Below are 20,853 nucleotides of genomic sequence, written 5' to 3'. Positions count from 1 at the left end.
AGGGAGAGAGAGAGAGAGAGGGAATGGGCATCATGCCAGGGCCCCCAGCAGCTACAAAGGAAGTCCAGATGCATATGGGTACTGGGGAATGGAACCTGAGTCCTTGGGCTTTGGAGGCAAACACCTTAACAGCTAAGCCATCTCTCCAGTCCAAAAAGAGAAAGTTTTATATGGGGCCTCAGGCTTGGCCATTTTCTACTTCATTATTGGCCACATGGAAGGCCTCTTCCAAACAAAGAAGCAGTGGTCCTTAAAATGCAATGAGAGCCCATATCTTCTTTCCAGACTTTCAGATTCCACAAGACAAACAAAGCTTTTCTGAGGCTTTCACTCAAAGCAAATAACAATAAAAGAACTGCTACATTACTATTACTGTTTTGGCCATGAATGGGATATTTTTTATCTGCCTTTGTCTAGTTTGGAAGGAGAGAGAAAAGTGAACATTAATGCATGGTGAAGCAGAGTGGAATATTGAATATAGTTCTCTGAGAAGTGCCTAAGGATAAACAGTCACTATCAAGGAAGTGTCAGGACAGGCAACTCATGTCTAGGAACAAACCTAAGGTGAAGCCATGTTTGGTTGGCCAATGTGTACCCAGTGTCTAGCTAAGCACTTGGATAAACACACACAGACAGACAGACAGAGAGAGAGAGAGACTCTCTTTACCATATATCAAATCCATGCACTTTCCATACCCTGCATTGAAATTTTAATTTAGTCGATTTTCCTAAATATGTGGAGGCTGTCTTTGTGACCCAGTATATGGTCTATTTTAGAGAATGTTCCATGGGCTGCTGAGAAGAATGTGTAGTCTGTGGATTTGGGATGGAAAGTTCTGTAGATGTCTGTTAGGTCTAAGTGCTCTATGGTTTTGTTGAGCTCTCTTACTTCCCTGTTGAGCTTCTGTTTGGATGATCTGGGCTACTGCAAAGCCTCCTATCTAGCCACCTCCATCTCATCTCTGCTTCTAATATTGTCTCAACAGCAGCCAGTATCATCCATGTAAAACCCAAATATGACTATGCCACACTTCTGCTTAAAGCCCTTCAATGGTTCCCTCACGTATCAGAATAAAACTGGATGTGTATATTCATTTGACAGTGATACCATACCAAAATATCATAGACCTGCAAACAGAAATTTATTTTCTCACACTTCTGGATGCTAGAAGTCCAAGATCAAGGAGCTGACACATTTGGTTTCTCCTGATGCTTCTCTCTTTGACATGCAGTAGGGCAGCTTCTTGCTGTGTCCTCATACAACAATCCCTCTGGCTATGTATAATTATGATATCACTGTTGTCATTGAGATGCCTCCAGACTCTGAGTCCACATTAAGTGCTTTCATATCCTGTCTGTTGCCACCTTCTCATAACACTGTGAATAATTGCTAATGGTTCTCCCAATGGTTCTACCGAACTAAAAGTCATTTGAGAGCAGAAATTAAGGGCATGACATTTTTACTCTCTAAAGTCTAGCACAAGGCTTAGCTCAGAGAGTGTACTCAGCCAACATTCAATGAAATAACAAACAAGTCTGACCCTTTGCCATGGAAAAGGATCTGTGGAGTAAACCAGAACAGGCTAAGTGTACATTATACTATAGCATCGAATATTCCAGATTAACAGCAGATGAGCTATCTTTGCATAATATACAATATGGAGCCGGGCGTGGTGGCTCACGCCTTTAATCCCAGCACTCGGGAGGCAGAGGTAGGAGGATTGCCATGAGTTCGAGGCCACCCTGAGACTCCATAGTGAATTCCAGGTCAGCCTGGGCTACAGTGAGACCCTACCTCGAAAAACCAAAAAAAAAAAAAAAAAATACAATATGGATGTTAGGTCTATGCAAATGGAAGGCAGGTCTGTTCCCATAAGGCCATTGAGGAAAATATGGTTTCTGCAGCTCTGTGCTGTCAAAAAGCTTCTATAAGACAGTGAGAGAGGATCTGTGTATTATAACAGTCCAGAAGCCCTAGCGTGGTGGTCCACAGAATCACCTGGAAGACTTGTTAAAACACAGATGACTGGGTCCTCACCTTCATGGTTTATGATAAAATTGATGTAGGTTGCAGCTTAAGGATGTGCATTGTTATCAATTTCCTAAATGATGCTATTGCTACTGGTTCAGACCTAACACTGTGAAAACTATTGATCTAGAATATTCTTTTGTCATTATAGAAAAAAAATATTACATTATGTTGGAGATGGAATAGATGATAAATATGTTTACCAGAGTATGTGATTAACTATCTTTCCTTTCCATTGCTAGACTATGTCAATGTCACTGAAATTCATAAGAGTAGGAGGAACAATAAAGCAATTGCAATTTTTTGTCTTTTAAAGTAATATTACCTCTGAAAAGATATGGTAACGTAATGGTGTGTGTTCTGTTCTTTTTGCAGGTGCGATTAGAGTGGCCAACAGACCTTGCAGTCAATCCCATGGACAATTCATTGTATGTCCTGGATAACAATATTGTGCTACAAATTTCTGAGAATAGGCGTGTGAGGATCATTGCAGGGCGCCCCATTCACTGCCAGGTGCCCGGCATCGATCATTTTTTGGTCAGCAAGGTAGCAATTCACTCTACTCTGGAGTCAGCCAGGGCCATCAGCGTTTCCCACAGCGGGCTGCTCTTCATAGCTGAAACAGATGAGAGGAAAGTGAACCGTATTCAGCAAGTGACCACCAATGGGGAGATCTCCATCATCGCTGGTGCCCCCACAGACTGTGACTGCAAAATTGATCCCAACTGTGACTGTTTTTCAGGTATGACCTTTTTAGCAATTCGCCAGCTCCTCCTCTCTGTTTTCAAAAGTAAAACATGCATCAGAAAATCCTAAAGGAAAACAAAAAGATCCCTTTTCAACAATTGTGTGGGCTAGTGAAGAAAACAATGTGGTGGGAGATAGCTGACTCACACCGAGTGACCCAGAGCAGCCACAGATCTCTTCCCTATTCACTGGCATTAGTTATTAAACAGTGATAAGTATTATTTCTCTTTTATGTCACTTTGCTTTTTTGAGTATGAACTTGTATAATAAAAATTTTTAGCCAGGGTGGTGGTGCACACCTTTAATCCCAGCACTTTGGAAGCAGAGGTAAGAGGATCACCATGAGTTCAAGGGCACCCTGAGACTACATCGTGAATTCCAGGTCAGCCTGGACTACAGTGAGACTCTACCTCGAAAAAAAAAAAAAAAACAGAAAAATTAGACTCTTAAAAAATTAAGATCATTATACAAATGTAAGGATCATGATATTATTTGTGCTTTAAAGAAAGCAAATTATGTAAAACATGCTTGCTAATATATCTATGGGGGAAAAAAAACTTGTCCTAAGTGACTTGCTTCCAAATTAAAGGTATGTGTGCTATTTGACACTCAACGGGACCCAGAATAGACTGTTCTGGGAATCGACAGGCAAAACTAAGTCCCACAATAGAGAGTTACCACAGCATCAGTCTGCTATATACCTTCATTTAAAAAGCTCAAATGTCATAACTAATAGCACTCTTCACTTTGATTGATATAGGAGAGGAATAGAAAACAGCCTTTCCCCACAAAACTTAGAGCACGTATTCCAGATAGCAAAGATAGCCCTAAAGGTCAGCAAATATATTTGTCTATACGATGTGGAAATCCTTCCATGATATATTCAGCCCTATTAAACTACTCATCCAGGACCAAATGGTCCTTCTTAAGATTTGCCTTTCCTTAGGCTAGAGGAATCGAGAGCCAACAATTTGGTGAAGATGACTTTGATCAATATTTCCAATGTTTTCCTGGATAATGCATTCTCTAGATATTTTACTAACTTGTATCCGTCAATCAAGACAAATTTAATGTTTATGCCAGTTATCAAATTTGATGTTCTGAGTCATTGTCATACTGATAGACTTAGCACACATTGGCAGTATAACAATGAGGATGAAGAAAAGAAAGGGCCTCTAGGCATGGTAACACTGAAAAGTCCTGAAACAGATCATCTCAGCAGTGACAGGCATCAGTCTTGTGGATTTTTCAGGGAAATTTTGTGGGGCTATCATTATTTGCTGTTCTTATATATTACAGTAAAAAAGAGATTCTGAACATCAGGATTTAGGAATTCACAAAATCAGTGTAACTGAGATAATTACATCTTACTGTTCATCTTTATTTGAACTGACTCAAGAATTACAATTTTTTGAATAATGGGTTTCAGTATTGTCAAGGGGGCCATGCAGAGAATACTATTTCACTGATTTTTCCCATTAAAATGATTTTGATATACATTACTTTCTTTGGATTCTATGTTCATATAAGTGCTTGTAGTGGCAATGGTTAAAAGCAAGGTCTTTCTTCCATAGGTGATGGTGGCTATGCAAAAGATGCAAAGATGAAAGCTCCTTCCTCCTTAGCTGTGTCACCTGATGGTACCCTGTATGTGGCAGACCTTGGCAATGTACGAATTCGTACCATCAGCAGAAACCAAGCCCACCTGAATGACATGAACCTTTATGAAATTGCCTCACCTGCTGATCAGGAACTCTACCAGTTCACTGTCAATGGAACTCACCTGCATACCATGAACTTGATCACAAGGGACTATGTGTATAACTTCACCTACAATGCTGAGGGGGATTTGGGTGCAATCACTAGCAGCAATGGCAATTCTGTGCATATCCGCCGGGATGCAGGTGGGATGCCCCTTTGGCTTGTGGTACCTGGAGGGCAGGTATACTGGCTGACCATAAGCAGCAATGGAGTCCTGAAAAGAGTATCAGCCCAAGGCTACAATCTTGCCTTGATGACCTATCCAGGAAACACAGGACTTCTAGCAACCAAAAGTAATGAAAATGGATGGACAACAGTTTATGAGTAAGTTTCTAATTCACAGTACAGCCTATGTTGAGTTTGATTTGAAGCCATATTGCAGTAGGAAAATAGCTTAGTACTTGCTACTTGTTGCATGCTGTTTTCTTCTAACAATCACAATAAAAACTAACTATTCAAGAAAAAAATCTACCCAACTCCTAGGGTTGAACCCATTTTGCCAAAGTAGTTTATAGAATATAATCATGAAAGCATAGACTGAAGGAGGAAAGTCTCAAGTGTGGCTCTGCCAAGAGGCAGGAATGAGGTAGAAGTCCAGATAGTCAAAAAAATGTCCAGCATAATTGAGAATACAAGTAAACTTACATCCAAATAACAAAACTAAAGAATATTCCTAAAGCACCAAAACATTCATATTAACTACTGATTGATCAAGCATTTACTGATCCCTGTGGGGTTAATGAAGGAATAAATGATTGTATGCTGGACCCAGCTCAGTATAAGTTGCTGTAGGAGGCAAAGGAGAAGTCACAATGTAAAAAATAGACTCTCCAAAGCAAGTGTAAAATTGTGTGCCCATGCCAATGGCTGCATCTATGTAACATGGAGCCAAATGCTTCTGTAAAGTTTTGGGCTTCCTCTGAGTCCCTGCATCAGTCCAAGAATCCAGCATGTGATGGTAATTACAGTTATATACTATTTCCATGATAACTTTGACTAACTTGGAACTAACACAAAGTATTGTGACATTAAGCTAGTAAGAGGTACCATGGCACAGAAATAAAGACCATTGTCTTTGCCTTTGGAAGTATGGACAAAGTTGTTTGCACATAAATCCATTTAGCAAGCTAGACTGCCAGCACTTGGGGAACACTTTCCCACTAAGGGAATTGCTGAATATCTAGCAATATACTGAGTGAGAATAATCCATGGAATCAGAACCCAGAACCTGGGATAGTAGTAAGGTAGAAGGCTGTAAGAAATTGAGATATTAAGTATGATGAGTGCCAAGCATGGCTACTCTTGGAAGGATGTAGAGAATATGTCCAGGCCCATAAAAGCTTCCCGAGGAAAATGACAGAACAATTGCCCTCCAAGTTTTGGATCAATTCCCAAGGAAATGTCATTTATACAAAAGGGCCCAAACAGCTATTCTAGCTTTATTTAGAGACACACATTCAGTTGTTTCTGTTGCAAGTCTTACTCTTTTTTTTTTTTTTTTGAAAATGTTCTCTTACATCTTAATGAGAGTAACAAAAAGTAAAGAAAAAAAAAAGTCACTAAAGATTAACTACATTGGGGCTGGAGAGATGGCTTAGCAGTTAAGTCACTTGCCCACGAAGCCTAAGGACCTATGTTCTACTCTCCAGATCCCACTTAAGCCAGATGCACAAAAGTGAGGCAAGCTCAAGGTTGCACCTGCCCACTAGGTGGTGCAGCATCTGGAGTTCAATTCCAGTGGCTGAGGCCCTGGTACACCAATTCTCTTTCTCTCTCCCTCTATCTCTCTCTCTCTCTCCCTCACTCACTTTCACTAAAATAAAAACCTGATTGACTACTTTGTAGGCACTGTGGTGGATGATTAGCATATACTATTTCATTTGATTTTCTTACCAACAACTTGGGAATAAGTCTTTCTAGTATTCCTACTTCATAAATGAGGTATTTAAGTAAAACAAAATAGTTAACTTGTTCTGATTTACCTAGGGCCTATGTCCAGAATTCAAACCCTAATACACTGACTCAAGAAGACACATTTAAAATTATTCTATCCTTAGGAAAATTAGTGTCCAGTGAGAAATTTTAAAGTCTTTCTTAAAAAAACAACTCTAATGCCAGCTAAATCACATTTCATCTCAAATTAGGCAAAAAAGTACCCACTATTTGTAAACCTACAGGTTAAATTGAGTTCTCCAAAACTGAAATGGTTGATTAGAGCTGAAGAGATGGCTTAGCGGTTAAGTGCTTGTTTGTGAAGCCTAAGGACCTGGTTTGAGGCTTGATTCCCCAGGACCCACATTAGCCAGATGCACAAAGGGGCACATGCATCTGGAGTTTGTTTGCAGTGGATGGAGGCCCTGGCACACCCATTCCTTCTTTCTCTCTCCCTCTCTCTCTGCCTCTTTCTCTGTCACTTTCAAATAAATAAATAAAAATAAACAAGAAAACAAAGTAAACAATACATTGTTTAGACATTAGTAGATAGAAAAATTAAAGAAAAACAAGCAATGTTTTAAAAAAATGTTAGCCAGGTGTGGTGGTGCACGCCTTTAATCCCAGCACTCAGGAGGCAGAGGTAGGAGGATCACCATGAGTTCTAGGCCACCCTGAGATAGTGAATTCATAGTGAATTCTGGACCAAAGTGAAACCCTACCTCGTAAAAAAAAAAAAAAAAAAAAAGTATATCAACTAACATCATTGTGGAATAATCTATCCTGAGCCTCTCAGAGATAAGAAACACAAACACACACATGGGGTTAAAAGTCATTTTATAAATGAAGAAACAGAGGCCCAGAATAGGGAAGAAACATGCCCACTCATATTGTTTGCTAGCTGGATGTAGAGTCAGGCCTCTGACCTTCTATTCTATAACTATCACACTAACTTCCAGAAAAATAAAAAAAGGAGCATTTTGGATTACAAGAGTAGCCATGCAAAGTTTGGAGAGCTAAGAGAGTGGAGCAAAAAGGGAAAGTGGAATTCACCATTAGATAAAAAAGGGAGATTGAACAACCATTTGTTCCTTTTTCAACCTACTTATCTCCAACAAGAAATATGCTGGAATCCTTATGGCCAAATTATATCCGTTGAGATGAGAAAGTCCCTGTTCTTCCAGAAGCAATCCATTCTCATCCCGAACAGCATCTCTAACAAAACACAATCTCTGTCCCTTCTTGCCTGAACATATAGGAATGCATAACTTCGTAGTCTTAGTAATGTGCCTAGTTATCCTAAATTTATCTACGGGTAACTTCTTTCACTTACATCTTCCAGTACTTTTTCTATGTTGGGGCATTCCTTCATTTTTTTTTCCTTTGTCCTTCTAAAGTTGGAGAACACTGAATTCGACTTACTCTTGCATTCAGAGCCAAAAAAGGCTAAGATTGGTAGAAATTTTCCAAGCACTCCTAAAAGAAAAATCAAGTATTTCTCTGAGTTGACAGAGAGGCATCTTTCTGTGGTCAAAGGAGACAGTATATCAAGTTAGAAATAGAAACTCTGTTCTGATATGAGAGTAAGAGAAAAAGAGAGAAAAGTAAAAGTTGGCAGGATAGAAGTCTTTGTAGAGAGAGCCATGCGAATGATCCATTCACTTTTTGATCATCTACTACTATTGAGAAGGTAAATGACACAGATGGCCCTGGACAGTGGATAATCCAAATGGGATTTAAAAGTGCATCTTTTACAGTGGTAGTGTGAAGGCTTTTATTGTGTATTGTGATATTATTTAAATAGTTCATTGATTTTCATAATTCCATTTGACTTGAACCAGGATCAAAATTGCACACATCAAATATTAGTGCTTGATGCCTCACTGCCCATAAGTGTCTTCAGAGTCAAGGGGGAAAGCTGACCACAGAGGAATGGCTAACAAGGTGGTGACTGTCAAGTTACACAATGAGGAAGGCATTCTGGCCTGACAAACTAATGGGTCCCTAATTGTAATGACCCTGTCACAGTTGAGAGCCAAAGGAAAGGCCCTGTGATTCACACAGCAAACAAACCTTCTTCCGCACAGGACTGCCAGAGTAACCATTATGCCTTTGCTTGTCTCGTGGTATTTGCCTGGCAGAGTCTTCTATGCTAAATGGAAAAGGTCCCAGAGTAAGGGCAGGGCTTCAGTTGTTTTACTGCTGTCTACCCTGGCAGGGTTGATAGTTCCTCAGTTCCTTAGAACTTTATGGGAGACCTTCCTGCTTAGAAGAGCTTCTGCCTTTAAAAGAGCTCTTTATCTTTGCCATTCTTGTTTGTACACTTTAGTGAATCTCCTCCTTGCACACACACACACCCTATTGAGAAGTAAACAAGACCTTCATAATATTTATAGATGATATTTTTTGGCAGTTCCACAAAGTCTGTCTTATCAAGGGTGAGGAATGAGGGATTTTCCATTCTCCAAGATAAGATTAAAATGGGGAAAGGTACATTAACCATGCCTCTGGGTGAGATAGTTGCCTAAGGATAGGGTATGTTTCCCATTCAGAAAGACTTTATGTAATAACCAGTCCATTCAAGCACATGAAATGTTTCCAATATGTTCTAGTGTCTATGAATAGAAAAGCAACTATGAGGTTGTAGAGCCCAATGCCTGGCCTCCAGGCAAGGGAATGACTTCAATTAAATGAGAATACGAAAGTATGGAGCAGGGCTGGAGAGATGGCTTAGCGGTTAAGCGCTTGCCTGTGAAGCCTAAGGACCCCGGTTCGAGGCTCGGTTCCCCAGGTCCCACGTTAGCCAGATGCACAAGGGGGCGCACGCGTCTGGAGTTCGTTTGCAGAGGCTGGAAGCCCTGGCGCGCCCATTCTCTCTCTCTCCCTCTATCTGTCTTTCTCTCTGTGTCTGTCGCTCTCAAATAAATAAATAAAAAATTTAAAAAGAAAAGAAAGTATGGAGCATTCCTTCAGGTATCAAGAGACAGAGAGACTCAACACCTTTTATCTCACACTTCTCTTTTGTCTTATGCCCCTTCGTAAGGCTCAAGAATGAGGCAAAGGGAGCTGTGATGCTGTGGAGAAGTAACATAAAGACAGGGTGTTCACAGAAGCACCAGGGGCAGAAAAATCTCTCAGAGGCTATTAAATAATTTTCTCTGCACTGCACAGGACATCGAAGTAAGCCAAGTCTGGCCTCTCAGTTCCACTGTAGGTGACCTTGTGTGGTCTGTGATCCCATTGGTGCTCATATTCACCCCTTTTGTACACCTCTACGGGCAGCATCCTACCCCCTTTCACCCAACAAGTATATATAATGAGAACCAACTCTTTGCCAGACACTGAGGATGCAAAGATGACTGAGACACTGGGCCCACCTTGAAAGATGTGACTATACAGTCGAGCAAAGAAGACAAGTCCCGATGATAGGTAATTACAACCCATTTGCTCAAGGCAAGATGCTGCTATCTGCTTTCCCATTACCTGAGACTGCAGCCTCAACATTTTCCTGCCCCATTCGTTGAGGAGAATGAAAGCTCCTGCCTCAGTTTGTTATCATCAAAGCACTACTCAGGCTATCCCATCCTCTGCCCTGAAAAACTTTCTGTGCCCTTGCATTTTTTACTAATTTCACCCTTACCTCCAGTTCCCCTAGTGCTTGGCCCAGCATGCCTCTCCAGACATAGCATCCACTATCCTCCAAGAGGAAACTTCTTCCAAAGCATCCTTGCTCTCCTAAATTACATGCCACCCACCTATGTGACTCTTCCTGCCCTCACCTCTATTTGCAGTGTCTTCATTCCCTCTCCAATAGCTACCTCCTTTCCAGAATTTAAACAATACCACCTCCTGTTCCTTCTCCTCCTCTGCGCAGCCCAACAGGAAATAACCTGTGCTCTTAAGAGCTACTCTAGCCCCTTTTTAACATGGAATTTTCCTGGGATTAAAATTATTTTTGTGAACACCTTATCTGTCCTACTAGACTGTGAATTTCACTTAACACTGGACCCTCAAGTCCTAGCACATGATGCAATATTAGTTGAATGGATGACAAATGAAAATAGAAAGGTGTTATGCATTTGGAAGTGCATCATAGAAAGCCAGATGAAATTCCTGCAGATGAAAGAAGGATCCACGATTTCCTACAGAATGCTGAACCACTTGGTCAGTTTTCTGAAGTGAAAGGGTACAGAGGTATGATTCCTTCAACTAGAACAATGACAGACATTGCCTGATGGCACAATTCCCTGGCCAAAATTTGCATGCCTGGTTAAGAGAGCACTCTGCCCTGACTGGGGAAAGGAGGAAGTAGCTCCTATGTTTTGGCCTGAGGGGATCAGTTGAAGCAGATTGGCATATATTCTGAACCAAAGGATGCAGCTTCTAAAGGGAAACACACAACATGAGAGATGTTGATTAAACTTATTTATTTGAGGGCTGGAGGGATAGCTTAGCAGTTAAGGCATTTGTCTGAAAAGCCAAAGGACCCACATTCGATTCCCCAGGACCCACGTAAGCCAAATGCATAAGGGGGCACACGTGTCTGGAGTTCATTTGCAGTGGCTGGAGCCATGGCATGCTCATTCTCTCTCTCTCTTCCTCTCTTTCTCCCTCTTTCTCTCTGTCAAATAAATAAATTAAATTAAATATTTTTTAAAAAACTTATTTCCTTGACATTCAGCCTGGATAGGTACATTCCCCAGCGATGAAGGGTGGAGTGGGGGGCTGTTGCATGAACAAGCCATAAGAAACCAAAGGCTCCCTTTCTTTCTTGTCCACTTTGAGCAATCTTCCCAAAGTTGTGGGAATTATCCACTGATGTGTACTCTGGCTGTCACTCTTCCTTTAAAAATGACCCCAAAGCCACAGAATTGATGAAGCATTGAGGAAACGCTGCACTGCAAACACTACCACATGGGACGGCTTTGACTGGGACTAGCAGAATTAGATGTGTGAGTGTGCTGGGGACTGAGTCCTTTGTTTCTAGTGAAGTTACATTCAATGTACACTTTTAAATCATGATTCTTACTTGACCACAGAAAGGAAATGAACTAAGATAACTTTCTAGTGACACAGCAATTGAACAGGCCTGTGGGAAATGATACTCTATACCCTAAAACACTGGTTTAGGACACCAGAAGTGAACCAGGGGGCAGTCCTTAGCTAGATCTATCTAGGTAACTCCACCCTTTTTATTTATTTATTTATTTTTACTTAAGCAAAAGAGAAAATGGGCACACCAGGGCCTGCAAATGAACTCCAGCCACATGCACCACCTTGTGCATATGTCTTATGTCAGTACTAGGGAATCAAACCTGGGTCCTTAGGCTCCACAGGCAAATGCCTTAACCACTAAGCCATCTCTCCAGCCCAAGGTAATTCCACTCTTATCTTATTCCACTCATTAGCTTCATTTTTTCAATGTACTATTACCAAATTGGAGGGTAGAGATAGAGATAGCATACCCAGGAATGCATCTGAACTCTTGACAAAATGCCACAAATGTGTCTCAGACAAGGAGCACTGATGACTTGACTTAAAAGCTGTAGACTGACTAGGCTAGCAAACCAGATTGATCTTCAGGCCTTTGCTAAGGATCACTGGGAATTGTGTCTTGAATATCTGCACATGGGTGGTTCTCAGTTGTCTGAATTTGCCATCTTACTCTGACAAATGAACACACCCACTGACTCACCTTATCTGAAATGTTTCTCTAATTCTAAAACAAGAGAAGGGCCCCTGGTTCAATTCCCCAAGACCCACTTAAGCCAGATGCACAAAGGGGCACATGCATCTGGAGTTTGTTTGCAGTGGCTGGCATGCCCACCCTTTCTTTAGCAGGATGGTGTCGCATGCCTTTAATCCCAACACTTGGGAGGTAGAGGTAGGAGCATCGCCATGAGTTCGAGGCCACCCTGAGACTACATAGTGAATTTGAGATTAGCCTGAGCTATAGTGAAACCCTACATTGAGAAAACAACAAAAAATAAAATAAAATAAAAAGAGGAGGGCCAGGGTCATTGCTCAGAGGTGGAACTCTTGCCCCAGGTTCAATTTCTAGGACAGCAAATAAATACAAGGGGCTATATGACTAGGAAAGTTGCAAACTGCCCCCGAGCTAGAAAGCCAGTCAGTAACCTGAAGCCACAGGATCGTAGGACCAATTTTCCTGGTGAAGGATAAAGAGTGGCATTGACCGAGCCTCGAGGAAAGCCATTAGAAATCAGGACAGGGACACCAGCGGAGGCAGGGTTGTGAAATAGGAAGACACTGCTGCATACACTGCCTGGATGATAAACTCTCTTGTAAGGAAGGCAGACAGCAGATTCCCTCTGCCACCTGCAAACTTTTTACCACAAAGACAGGATAGTGATTGCTCGGGAGAATAAAGGTGGGACATGATTTTCCTACCCTGAAAGGACTGCCAGGCAGACAAGGCTGGGGCTGGCAGTGACATAAGGCCTTTCTTTGCTTCTTTCTGACCTGGGGCCTGCTGTTTACAGGTTAGAAGCCCCAGAGCAGGCCATGAGCAAATAGACTGGGCAGAGGAAGGATTTCTGCATTGTCCTCAGGCACAAATAGCAGCCTTTGGCCTTTGATAATGAGCACTAAGCTGAATAGTAGCAACACACTAAGCATTTTGACTGAAACCTATTTTTATTGCCATACAAATAGTTAGATTTTTGTAGCATTTTTCAAACCAGATATGTTTCTATTGTCTTCCTCCCTCCTCTTTTCCCCTATATCCCTTCCCGATCTTATTGAATCACCTCAGTAGCCTCCTTTCTACTTTCCTGACACATGTATCACTTTGTCCCCCCTTCTCAACAGACCTTGTTCCCTTTTTGTGGTCTCCTACCTAATTGAATCCTATTTTAAAAGAGAGAGAGAGAGAGAGAGAGAAATGCCCAGTTAAAGAACATAGCAGTTGGCATATCTGTGATGTCAAGCGGCCAATTTGATTATTTTTTCTGCCACCACATGACTGTTTTAACTGATCATCTAGGCATGTGCTAGACACAAGCATGGATAAACAAAATTGAACATGAGACAGCATTGTGTGTACCCTCAAGCTCAGTTCTTTCCTATAAAATATGGCTTAGGCTCTTTTTCCAAGCCTACCAGAAGCTGGTCTAGGTTTTAAAATTTCAGCAACTACCCAGGCTCAGTTCTTTAAAATCTACTGGATTAACACTGAATTACTATGTCATTTTGTATAATTGTTAGAGAAGGTGGTAAGCGAGCTAGACTACACCATTGTGTTTGGGCTATATCCTGTTCACTTTGGGTAAAAAGAATATAATTGTTTAACATTTTAAAAGCAAATAAAAGTGCTTAAATATTTTGCAATTTGCAACTTGAAAAGAAAACAGTAATGGGTTTCCAAGTTCATGTCTTTACTTTTAATGAACTGTTTATTTTTCATGGTTCTATTGGCAATAAAAGAACAGCTCCACATCAAAAGCCTTCAGGGAAGCAGTTTCCATTTGGAGGACAGTGAGATTGCCAATAATTCGATTTTTTTTTAAAGTAAACTCAGTAGACTAAATTTCTAGATGTGGGTTATTGCCTATTATCCCAGGTAATTATTATTTTTGTCTCTTCCTCATATAGGCAAATTACAAAACATTATGTAGTATACTCCAAAAAGATAAAAAAGAATTTAAGTGACACCAAGATCAGGGGGCTCAGGAATGGTTTAATAAACATGTTTCCATTATCCTGTGTGGTTGTTCATTTTGTTGGAAGAATGATTCATTCATTTCAAATTTGGCAACTTAAACAGTAGCAAATTATAATTTTCCCATCACAATGCAAAGTCAGTTTATTGGCCTGTTTAGGCTTTGAAGGGCCCTTTTGTGCCTCCTCATCTTTTGACAACAGCACCCTCTGCTGGTTTTTGTAATTCATCACATCTAATGGGATCGACCCAAATTGCAAACGGAGGACTCCCTGCAACATTGCACACAGCAGGACATGATTCATAAATCAGTTTTCCACCCTGGTGATTCATTACCAGATATACTTTTTTCTGTAAAACAGCACAGCTCAAGGAAGTCATCAAGAATTCAGAAGCTGCAAAACATACCTTCGTTTGATTAATCATCTCTCTGACCTTTTTCTTCTTATTGAACAAGGTTAATAATACTTGTTATCACTCAAAGTTAAACTGCATTAGCTTCCAAGTGATTTTTATTTGGAAAAGGCCCATTACCACAGGCTTCAGAGTTGATATTGGTTACATTCCTCAGGTATGACCCCGAGGGACATCTGACCAATGCAACATTTCCTACTGGAGAAGTCAGCAGCTTCCACAGTGACCTGGAGAAGCTAACAAAAGTGGAGTTAGACACTTCCAACCGTGAAAATGTCCTCATGTCCACAAACTTAACGGCAACTAGTACTATATACATCTTAAAACAAGGTAAGGATCTCTGCAACTTTACCTGATGAGTCGAGAAATAGCATCTGCCTCTAATTATGAGGAGATGGATTCTTCCTTCTGTTTCCCAGCCGAAACGCAGACAAATTAACACTTTTCACTAGCTCACATATCCACTTCAGACCATAGCCTCTGTAAGTGTGATGAGGTTAAGTCCCTGCCAAGTCTCATCTCTCACTGAGTTGTGGCCATTGGAAAAGTTCTTTCAGGGTCTCACTAGGATGCATGTAAGCAATAGACCTGGCATGGATGAAGAAAAAGGGCCAATTTGAAAACATGCCAAGGAAGAATATAAGTGGAATGGGAAGATTAAGAATCTATTCTATGTAAAGAGAGTGCAGTAGGAAGGAATGGAAGTAAAAATGAAGATAGACAAATATGGTTCAGAGGAACGTGCTGGGAGCTAGAGTGGATATGGGCAAAGAGAAACTGTTTTCAATGCTCGGTCATTATGGAGTCATTCTATTGTTAGGTTGTGGGTCCATATAGTCAAAGTAAAACAATTCCATCTTTTCTTTAAATCTGTGTTACCACTCTGTGGGCTATAGCAGCTATGAGGGTATACCCAGGTGGTACTATGCTGAGTTGAATTCATTCTAGCTCTGAGCACATCCAAACTAAGGTAGCCAATCCAAAAATTCATAGAGAGAGTTTGTGAAGGTATGCTTTAGAAAGAAAAAAAATATACAGCCTGCAGTGTTAGACAGCAGTCTTTTATCCCATGCACAAAAATCTCCCCAGCTGTGAAGATAACAATACTCAAAGAGATAGAGAATGTATCTGCCTGTAAGAATGGTGGTCTAGCCCACAGCACAGTGCCCCACTTGCTCAGCCCTTACCAAATGCGCCTCCTAAAGCGAAATACCTCTTTCTGTGTTCCTGCTCTTCCCTTTCTTCTCAACTTTCCTTTTTGCTCTTCTTTGTTCTTCTTTCTACAGAAAACACTCAGAGTACCTATCGAGTGAGTCCAGATGGTTCACTACGTGTCACCTTTGCCAGCGGAATGGAGATTAGCCTCAGCTCAGAACCCCACATCCTTGCAGGGGCCGTCAACCCCACCCTGGGCAAATGCAACATCTCTTTGCCTGGAGAGCACAATGCTAACCTGATTGAGTGGAGGCAGAGAAAAGAGCAAAACAAAGGCAATGTTTCAGCTTTTGAAAGGAGGCTGAGGGTAAGGCTTGCCCTTTTAGCAAGGTACATAAGTTAAAAGGGTTTCCTTGGAGCCTTTCTAAGTGAAAGTCCCAGTTCTCCAAAGATTTTCTAGGTGACTGCCTAGTTTATATGATATAGTAATTCAAGAGAGGGTGCTAATGGTTGATAATGGTTCGGTATCCTTCAATGTGCATTCTAATACGAGCTTTCTTTGTCATTAGCCAGCTAAAGTGCCCTAATAATAGCAATTTCAGGCACCAAGAAAGCCTGACTAGAGGAATACGTTTGGTCAGGAAACCTTCCATACCAATCCAAACACGCCCTGGAGATGGTTATTAGGACCTCCAAGTTGGCCCAGGTTCCTCCTCTTGGGCAGTTCTTGGAGAGACCAGGCAGACACAGATAGAAGGATGTGAGACAAAAGGCAATATTTGGAAAGGGCTGTCAGTAAATGATCCCATTGCCATGAATGAGTAGTAAGAGCCAGAAGGGCATAGGACGGGGAGGGAGATTGGGCTGGCAGACTCGGCAGACAGCACTGCCTAAAGGGAGGAAAATCTTCGGGAGTTTTCAGGTCTTTGCCAAGCCCAGTTTATGACAATAAATCCAATGTCTCTGTGAGAATCGCTTTCCTGCATAACATGAAGCCTGCAAACACCACAGAAACCCTGTTTACCTTTCCCTACTTGAACATTAACCAATGTTGGGATGATTCAGCCAACTTTTCAAATATAGAAGATTCAGTAGCAACTCTAGAACAATGGCCAGTTCAAAGGAACCACTCACTACTGAGGCCAGGCCTGCTCAGAGCACCTGTGTCCTACCTAGCAGCCCATGAACACTTGTATGTTCTTCACACAGTGAAAATGTAGTAACCTGATGTCTGTAGAAATGAAACCACCACAAAACCATCACATTGCAGAGGGAGTAGTTAAACCAGTCATGGTGATATGTACAGGTGTACTCACTCTTAATCAGCTCTACTGGTGACATATAGACTTTAGTGGGTTGTTTTGACTAACAGACACTGAAGTTGTCTAGGTGAACAAGTCAATTTGTATGTTTCAATTCTATTGATCAGGCTCTAACAGAACATCGAGCAGATATGCTACTGAACTGAGAAGTGAATCCAGTCAACTTTGCACAGCCCCAGATGTATGTAACAGTTAGGGTTCCTATCAAAGTTCAAGAAATTGGACATTCTGGGAAGTACCTTAAATGGGAAAGTTAGGCGCCTTGGCCTTGATACCCAGTTTTAGACCTAGCTTAAGATATGAGTGTGTGTGTGTGTGTGTGTGTGTGTGGTTTTGTTGTTTTGTTTTTTTGAGAAAGGTATTCTCTATGAAGCCCAGGCTAGACTCAAATTCATGATCCTCCCATCTCAACCTCTTGAATCCTGGGATTAAAGATACATACCCATTTTAGTTTCTAAATTGTAGAGTGAAAATATAGTGCTACAGATAAATAGTAAGAATTATCAAGCTGGGCATGGTGGCACACGCCCAGCACTCAGGAGGCAGAGGTAGGAGGATTGCCATGAGTTCAAGGCCACCCTGAAACTCCATAGTGAATTCCAGGTCAGCCTGGGCTAGAGTGAGACCCTACCTCAAAAAAAAAAAAAAAGAATTATCAAAAAATGGCTTATTAACCTCATGGATTTACCACAGGAAAAATTTCACTGAACAAGTGATACTTTAGTACTTCCTCTAGCTTACAGCCTCAATAAAACATGATGAACCAAATCAGATTCTGTGTGGCTTGGGAATTTTCAATTCTTGAAAATAATCCCCCATACTATGTAGCCTTGGGATTGTCCATTTTCTAGTGTAATTCACCTTGTGGTCTCCTTCCATATGTACAGACAATGGAAATCAATCATAAGCTACAATTTCTAACTTATATCCCAAATTTTTCTCACTGTTGAGTAGTTGATGATGATAAAACATTCAATATCTCTTAGTACTGAAGACTATGGTTTGGTAAATAAGAAGTATAATTGGACACTCATTCCAACTTGTGGTAGAGTTAAATAGATATGTAGACTGAATTATAAGTGCAATAAATTTAAGGTATTTTCTTCTATGTTACTTTGGGAAACTTCCTGAGGTTTTGGAACTGAAAAATGGAAGCCCTTGGTGGCTAGGTTGCATCCTTGTGTATGTCTCTGGAAATCTAGTGACAATCTTTTACAGAGATTTAGGGCCTTTGTGTTGACAAAATACTTTCACAGTCAGTATTTTATTTGATCACCACAATCATCATTTGTTCTCATTCCCAATTTACAGATAAAGACACCAAGGCCCAGAAAGGTTAAGTGATTGGCCCAAAGTCAAACAGATTTAAAGATTAGAGCCAAAGCTAAAATGCAAGTCTTCGCCTAGCATAGCACACTTCCTACTGCATCATGCTATGTGGCCTTTTTCCTTAAAATAATTAATCTATAAATCATAGCCCTACTCCATAGAACCACCTTGGCAGGGCCTGACTCCTCATTTCAATGCTGATAAAAGAGACAAATAATCGACTCTAATGTACTGGCAAGTGTCGGTGGTTCAAGACAACTGGCTGGCCTCCAGGCAGGAAAAGCATGAGCAAACAGAAGGAAGATAGAGGCCTTTTAAAAATTCTTACCTACCTTCTGCATTCATAGGACTTTTCACTTAGATCACTGCCTTGTTTTCCCCAGATTAGGCATGTAATTGAATGCCTCGAAGAATGAACGTGTTCCCAAAATGCAAGTGTGACTCCAAGTTTGACAAATCACATTTTCTTTTCTTACTGACTTTAGGATTTCAGAGGTGATACCCATTCACTTCTGGAAAGTTTTCAAGGGCTGAGCTGAGCCAAATACCTAAATATAGCTATAAAGAATAGTACTCAGGGCTGGAGATATGACTCGGTGGATACAGTGCTTGCCACCCAAGCATGAGGACCTGAGCTCAGATTCCCAGCATCCACATAAGTGCTGGGTGCAGTGGTACTTACTTGTAACCTCAGAACAGGGAGGTGGAGACAAGAGGATTCTAAGGACTTGTTGGCTACCTAATCTAGCTCAATCACTCACAGTATATCAAAAACACAAGGTGGCAAGTAACTGAGGTGAACCCAGATGTCAACCGCTGGCCTCTATGGGAATGTCCACACCCACATGAACCCATACACATCCAAACACACATGCACACACAAATGCAAAAACTGAAAAAAAAATGTGGTTCCTGATGTCCTAATGTACAATCCCTAAATCATTATTTCCTACTGAAGTTCATAGTCCAGAAAATAAACAGATGAGACTACAAAGGAGGTGGAAACAGAATTTCACATAGTCACACAACATAGAACTCCTTGCCATGGGGCTTTGGATATGGTTCAGCACTTAAAAGGTGTACTTGCTTGCAAAACCTGCCAGCCTGGTTCAATGTTCTAGCACTTACATCAAACCAGATGCAAAGCAGTGCATGCATCTGTGATCCCAGACCCCAATGAAAAATTGAGCCAGAAGGATCTGAAGCTCAAGGGCCAGCTATTCTGACATTCCTTTGTTGTCTGGAAGATCATGCCCAGAGGCAAGAGACCCAGTCTCAACGAAGGTGGAACACACACACTTAATGTTTTCCATTGATCTCTATATGTACACTGTGTCATGCATGTTCTCACATACATACATACATACATTTTAAAAAAGGAAACCCTTGTCATACAGTGAAAAATGGAACACCTCTGAAACCCACTGAAAGGTGTGAGTGTAATTTGTAAATGGGCTTGGGCAGCAGGTCACTAAAATTGTTCTGGGGATGGAGAGATAGCTTAGCCATTAAGACACTTACCTGCAAAGCCAAAGGATACAGGCTCAACTTCCCAGGACCCACATAACCCAGATGCACAAGGTGGTACATGCATCTGGAGTTCCTTTGCAGCAGCTGGAGGCTCTGATGTGCCCATTCTCTCCCTTTCTCTCTCTCTCTAACAAAAAATAAAATATTGTTAATAAATTGTTCTGACACAATGACAAGTTCATTTAAAGGACCATTAGATCAAATGATGGACATGGTATGTTTCAAAAAGCTACTTATCATACTTACCCAAGATTAATCAGAAAGAGATAGACACCTCTTTAAGATAAAGCAAGATGAGTTATTCTTCTCCAGTGACCAGTTTTTCTTTCTTTTCTTTTTTCCATACAAAGTCAAGGTGAGGGAGGCAAACTGTTGGGAAAGATGCTATTGTGCTCAGCCTAAGCAGGCCAAGAATTTGTTAACTCTGTGGCATCCTTCAACAGCACCATTAAGTAAAATCAATCACATTAACATCCTGAAATTCCATTTATTAAAAAAAGTCTATTTCCCCTAACCTGAGTTGTATTTGCATCATCTTTTTTGCAAAGAGCTTTTGTATCCAATCCATGTATCTTCTCATCTGCTATATCAATCTGTTCCCATAAATATATTTCCCTGGACAACAGAGATATTAGAGTGCAGATAACAATAGAGACAATTGTAAAAGATTTGGACATTCACCAAAAGCAAACGGCTTTAGGATCTACAACCAGATTGTACCTTACTTTGTCTGATGATAATAGTGTTGTCATATGAGACTTGTCCTAGCATTAGATCCCAGAGCTCTTTACAAGATTTCACAAACTGAGTAGTGAGATTACAGCACAACTACAAAAGTACAGCCTACTTAATTAGCAAATAGAGGAAGTTTAGCATTTAATACTAAATTCATAAAATCGAGTAGGGTGATTGCATGTTTACAACCAAAATGAAGCAAATACTGATCTTCCCTC

At 40.9% G+C, this 20,853-nt stretch overlaps 1 protein-coding gene across 2 annotated transcripts in view; it reads left to right on the top strand.

The window, feature by feature from the left end:
• Positions 1-20,853, top strand: part of Tenm1 (teneurin transmembrane protein 1) — an 850,812-nt gene that overhangs the window by 811,999 nt on the left and 17,960 nt on the right. For both annotated transcript variants that reach the window (XM_004653940.2, XM_045140035.1), the window contains 4 exons: positions 2,405-2,771; positions 4,351-4,861; positions 14,722-14,894; positions 15,851-16,086. In XM_004653940.2, coding sequence (XP_004653997.1) covers positions 2,405-2,771; positions 4,351-4,861; positions 14,722-14,894; positions 15,851-16,086 — 1,287 coding nt within the window. The remainder of the gene's footprint in view (positions 1-2,404; positions 2,772-4,350; positions 4,862-14,721; positions 14,895-15,850; positions 16,087-20,853) is intronic.

This window comes from Jaculus jaculus, chromosome X (genome assembly GCF_020740685.1).
Source record: "Jaculus jaculus isolate mJacJac1 chromosome X, mJacJac1.mat.Y.cur, whole genome shotgun sequence".
Taxonomy (NCBI): Eukaryota; Metazoa; Chordata; class Mammalia; order Rodentia; family Dipodidae; genus Jaculus; species Jaculus jaculus.
The sequence above is the reverse complement of the archived record's forward strand: the minus strand, read 5'-3'. Positions and strand labels throughout refer to the sequence as shown.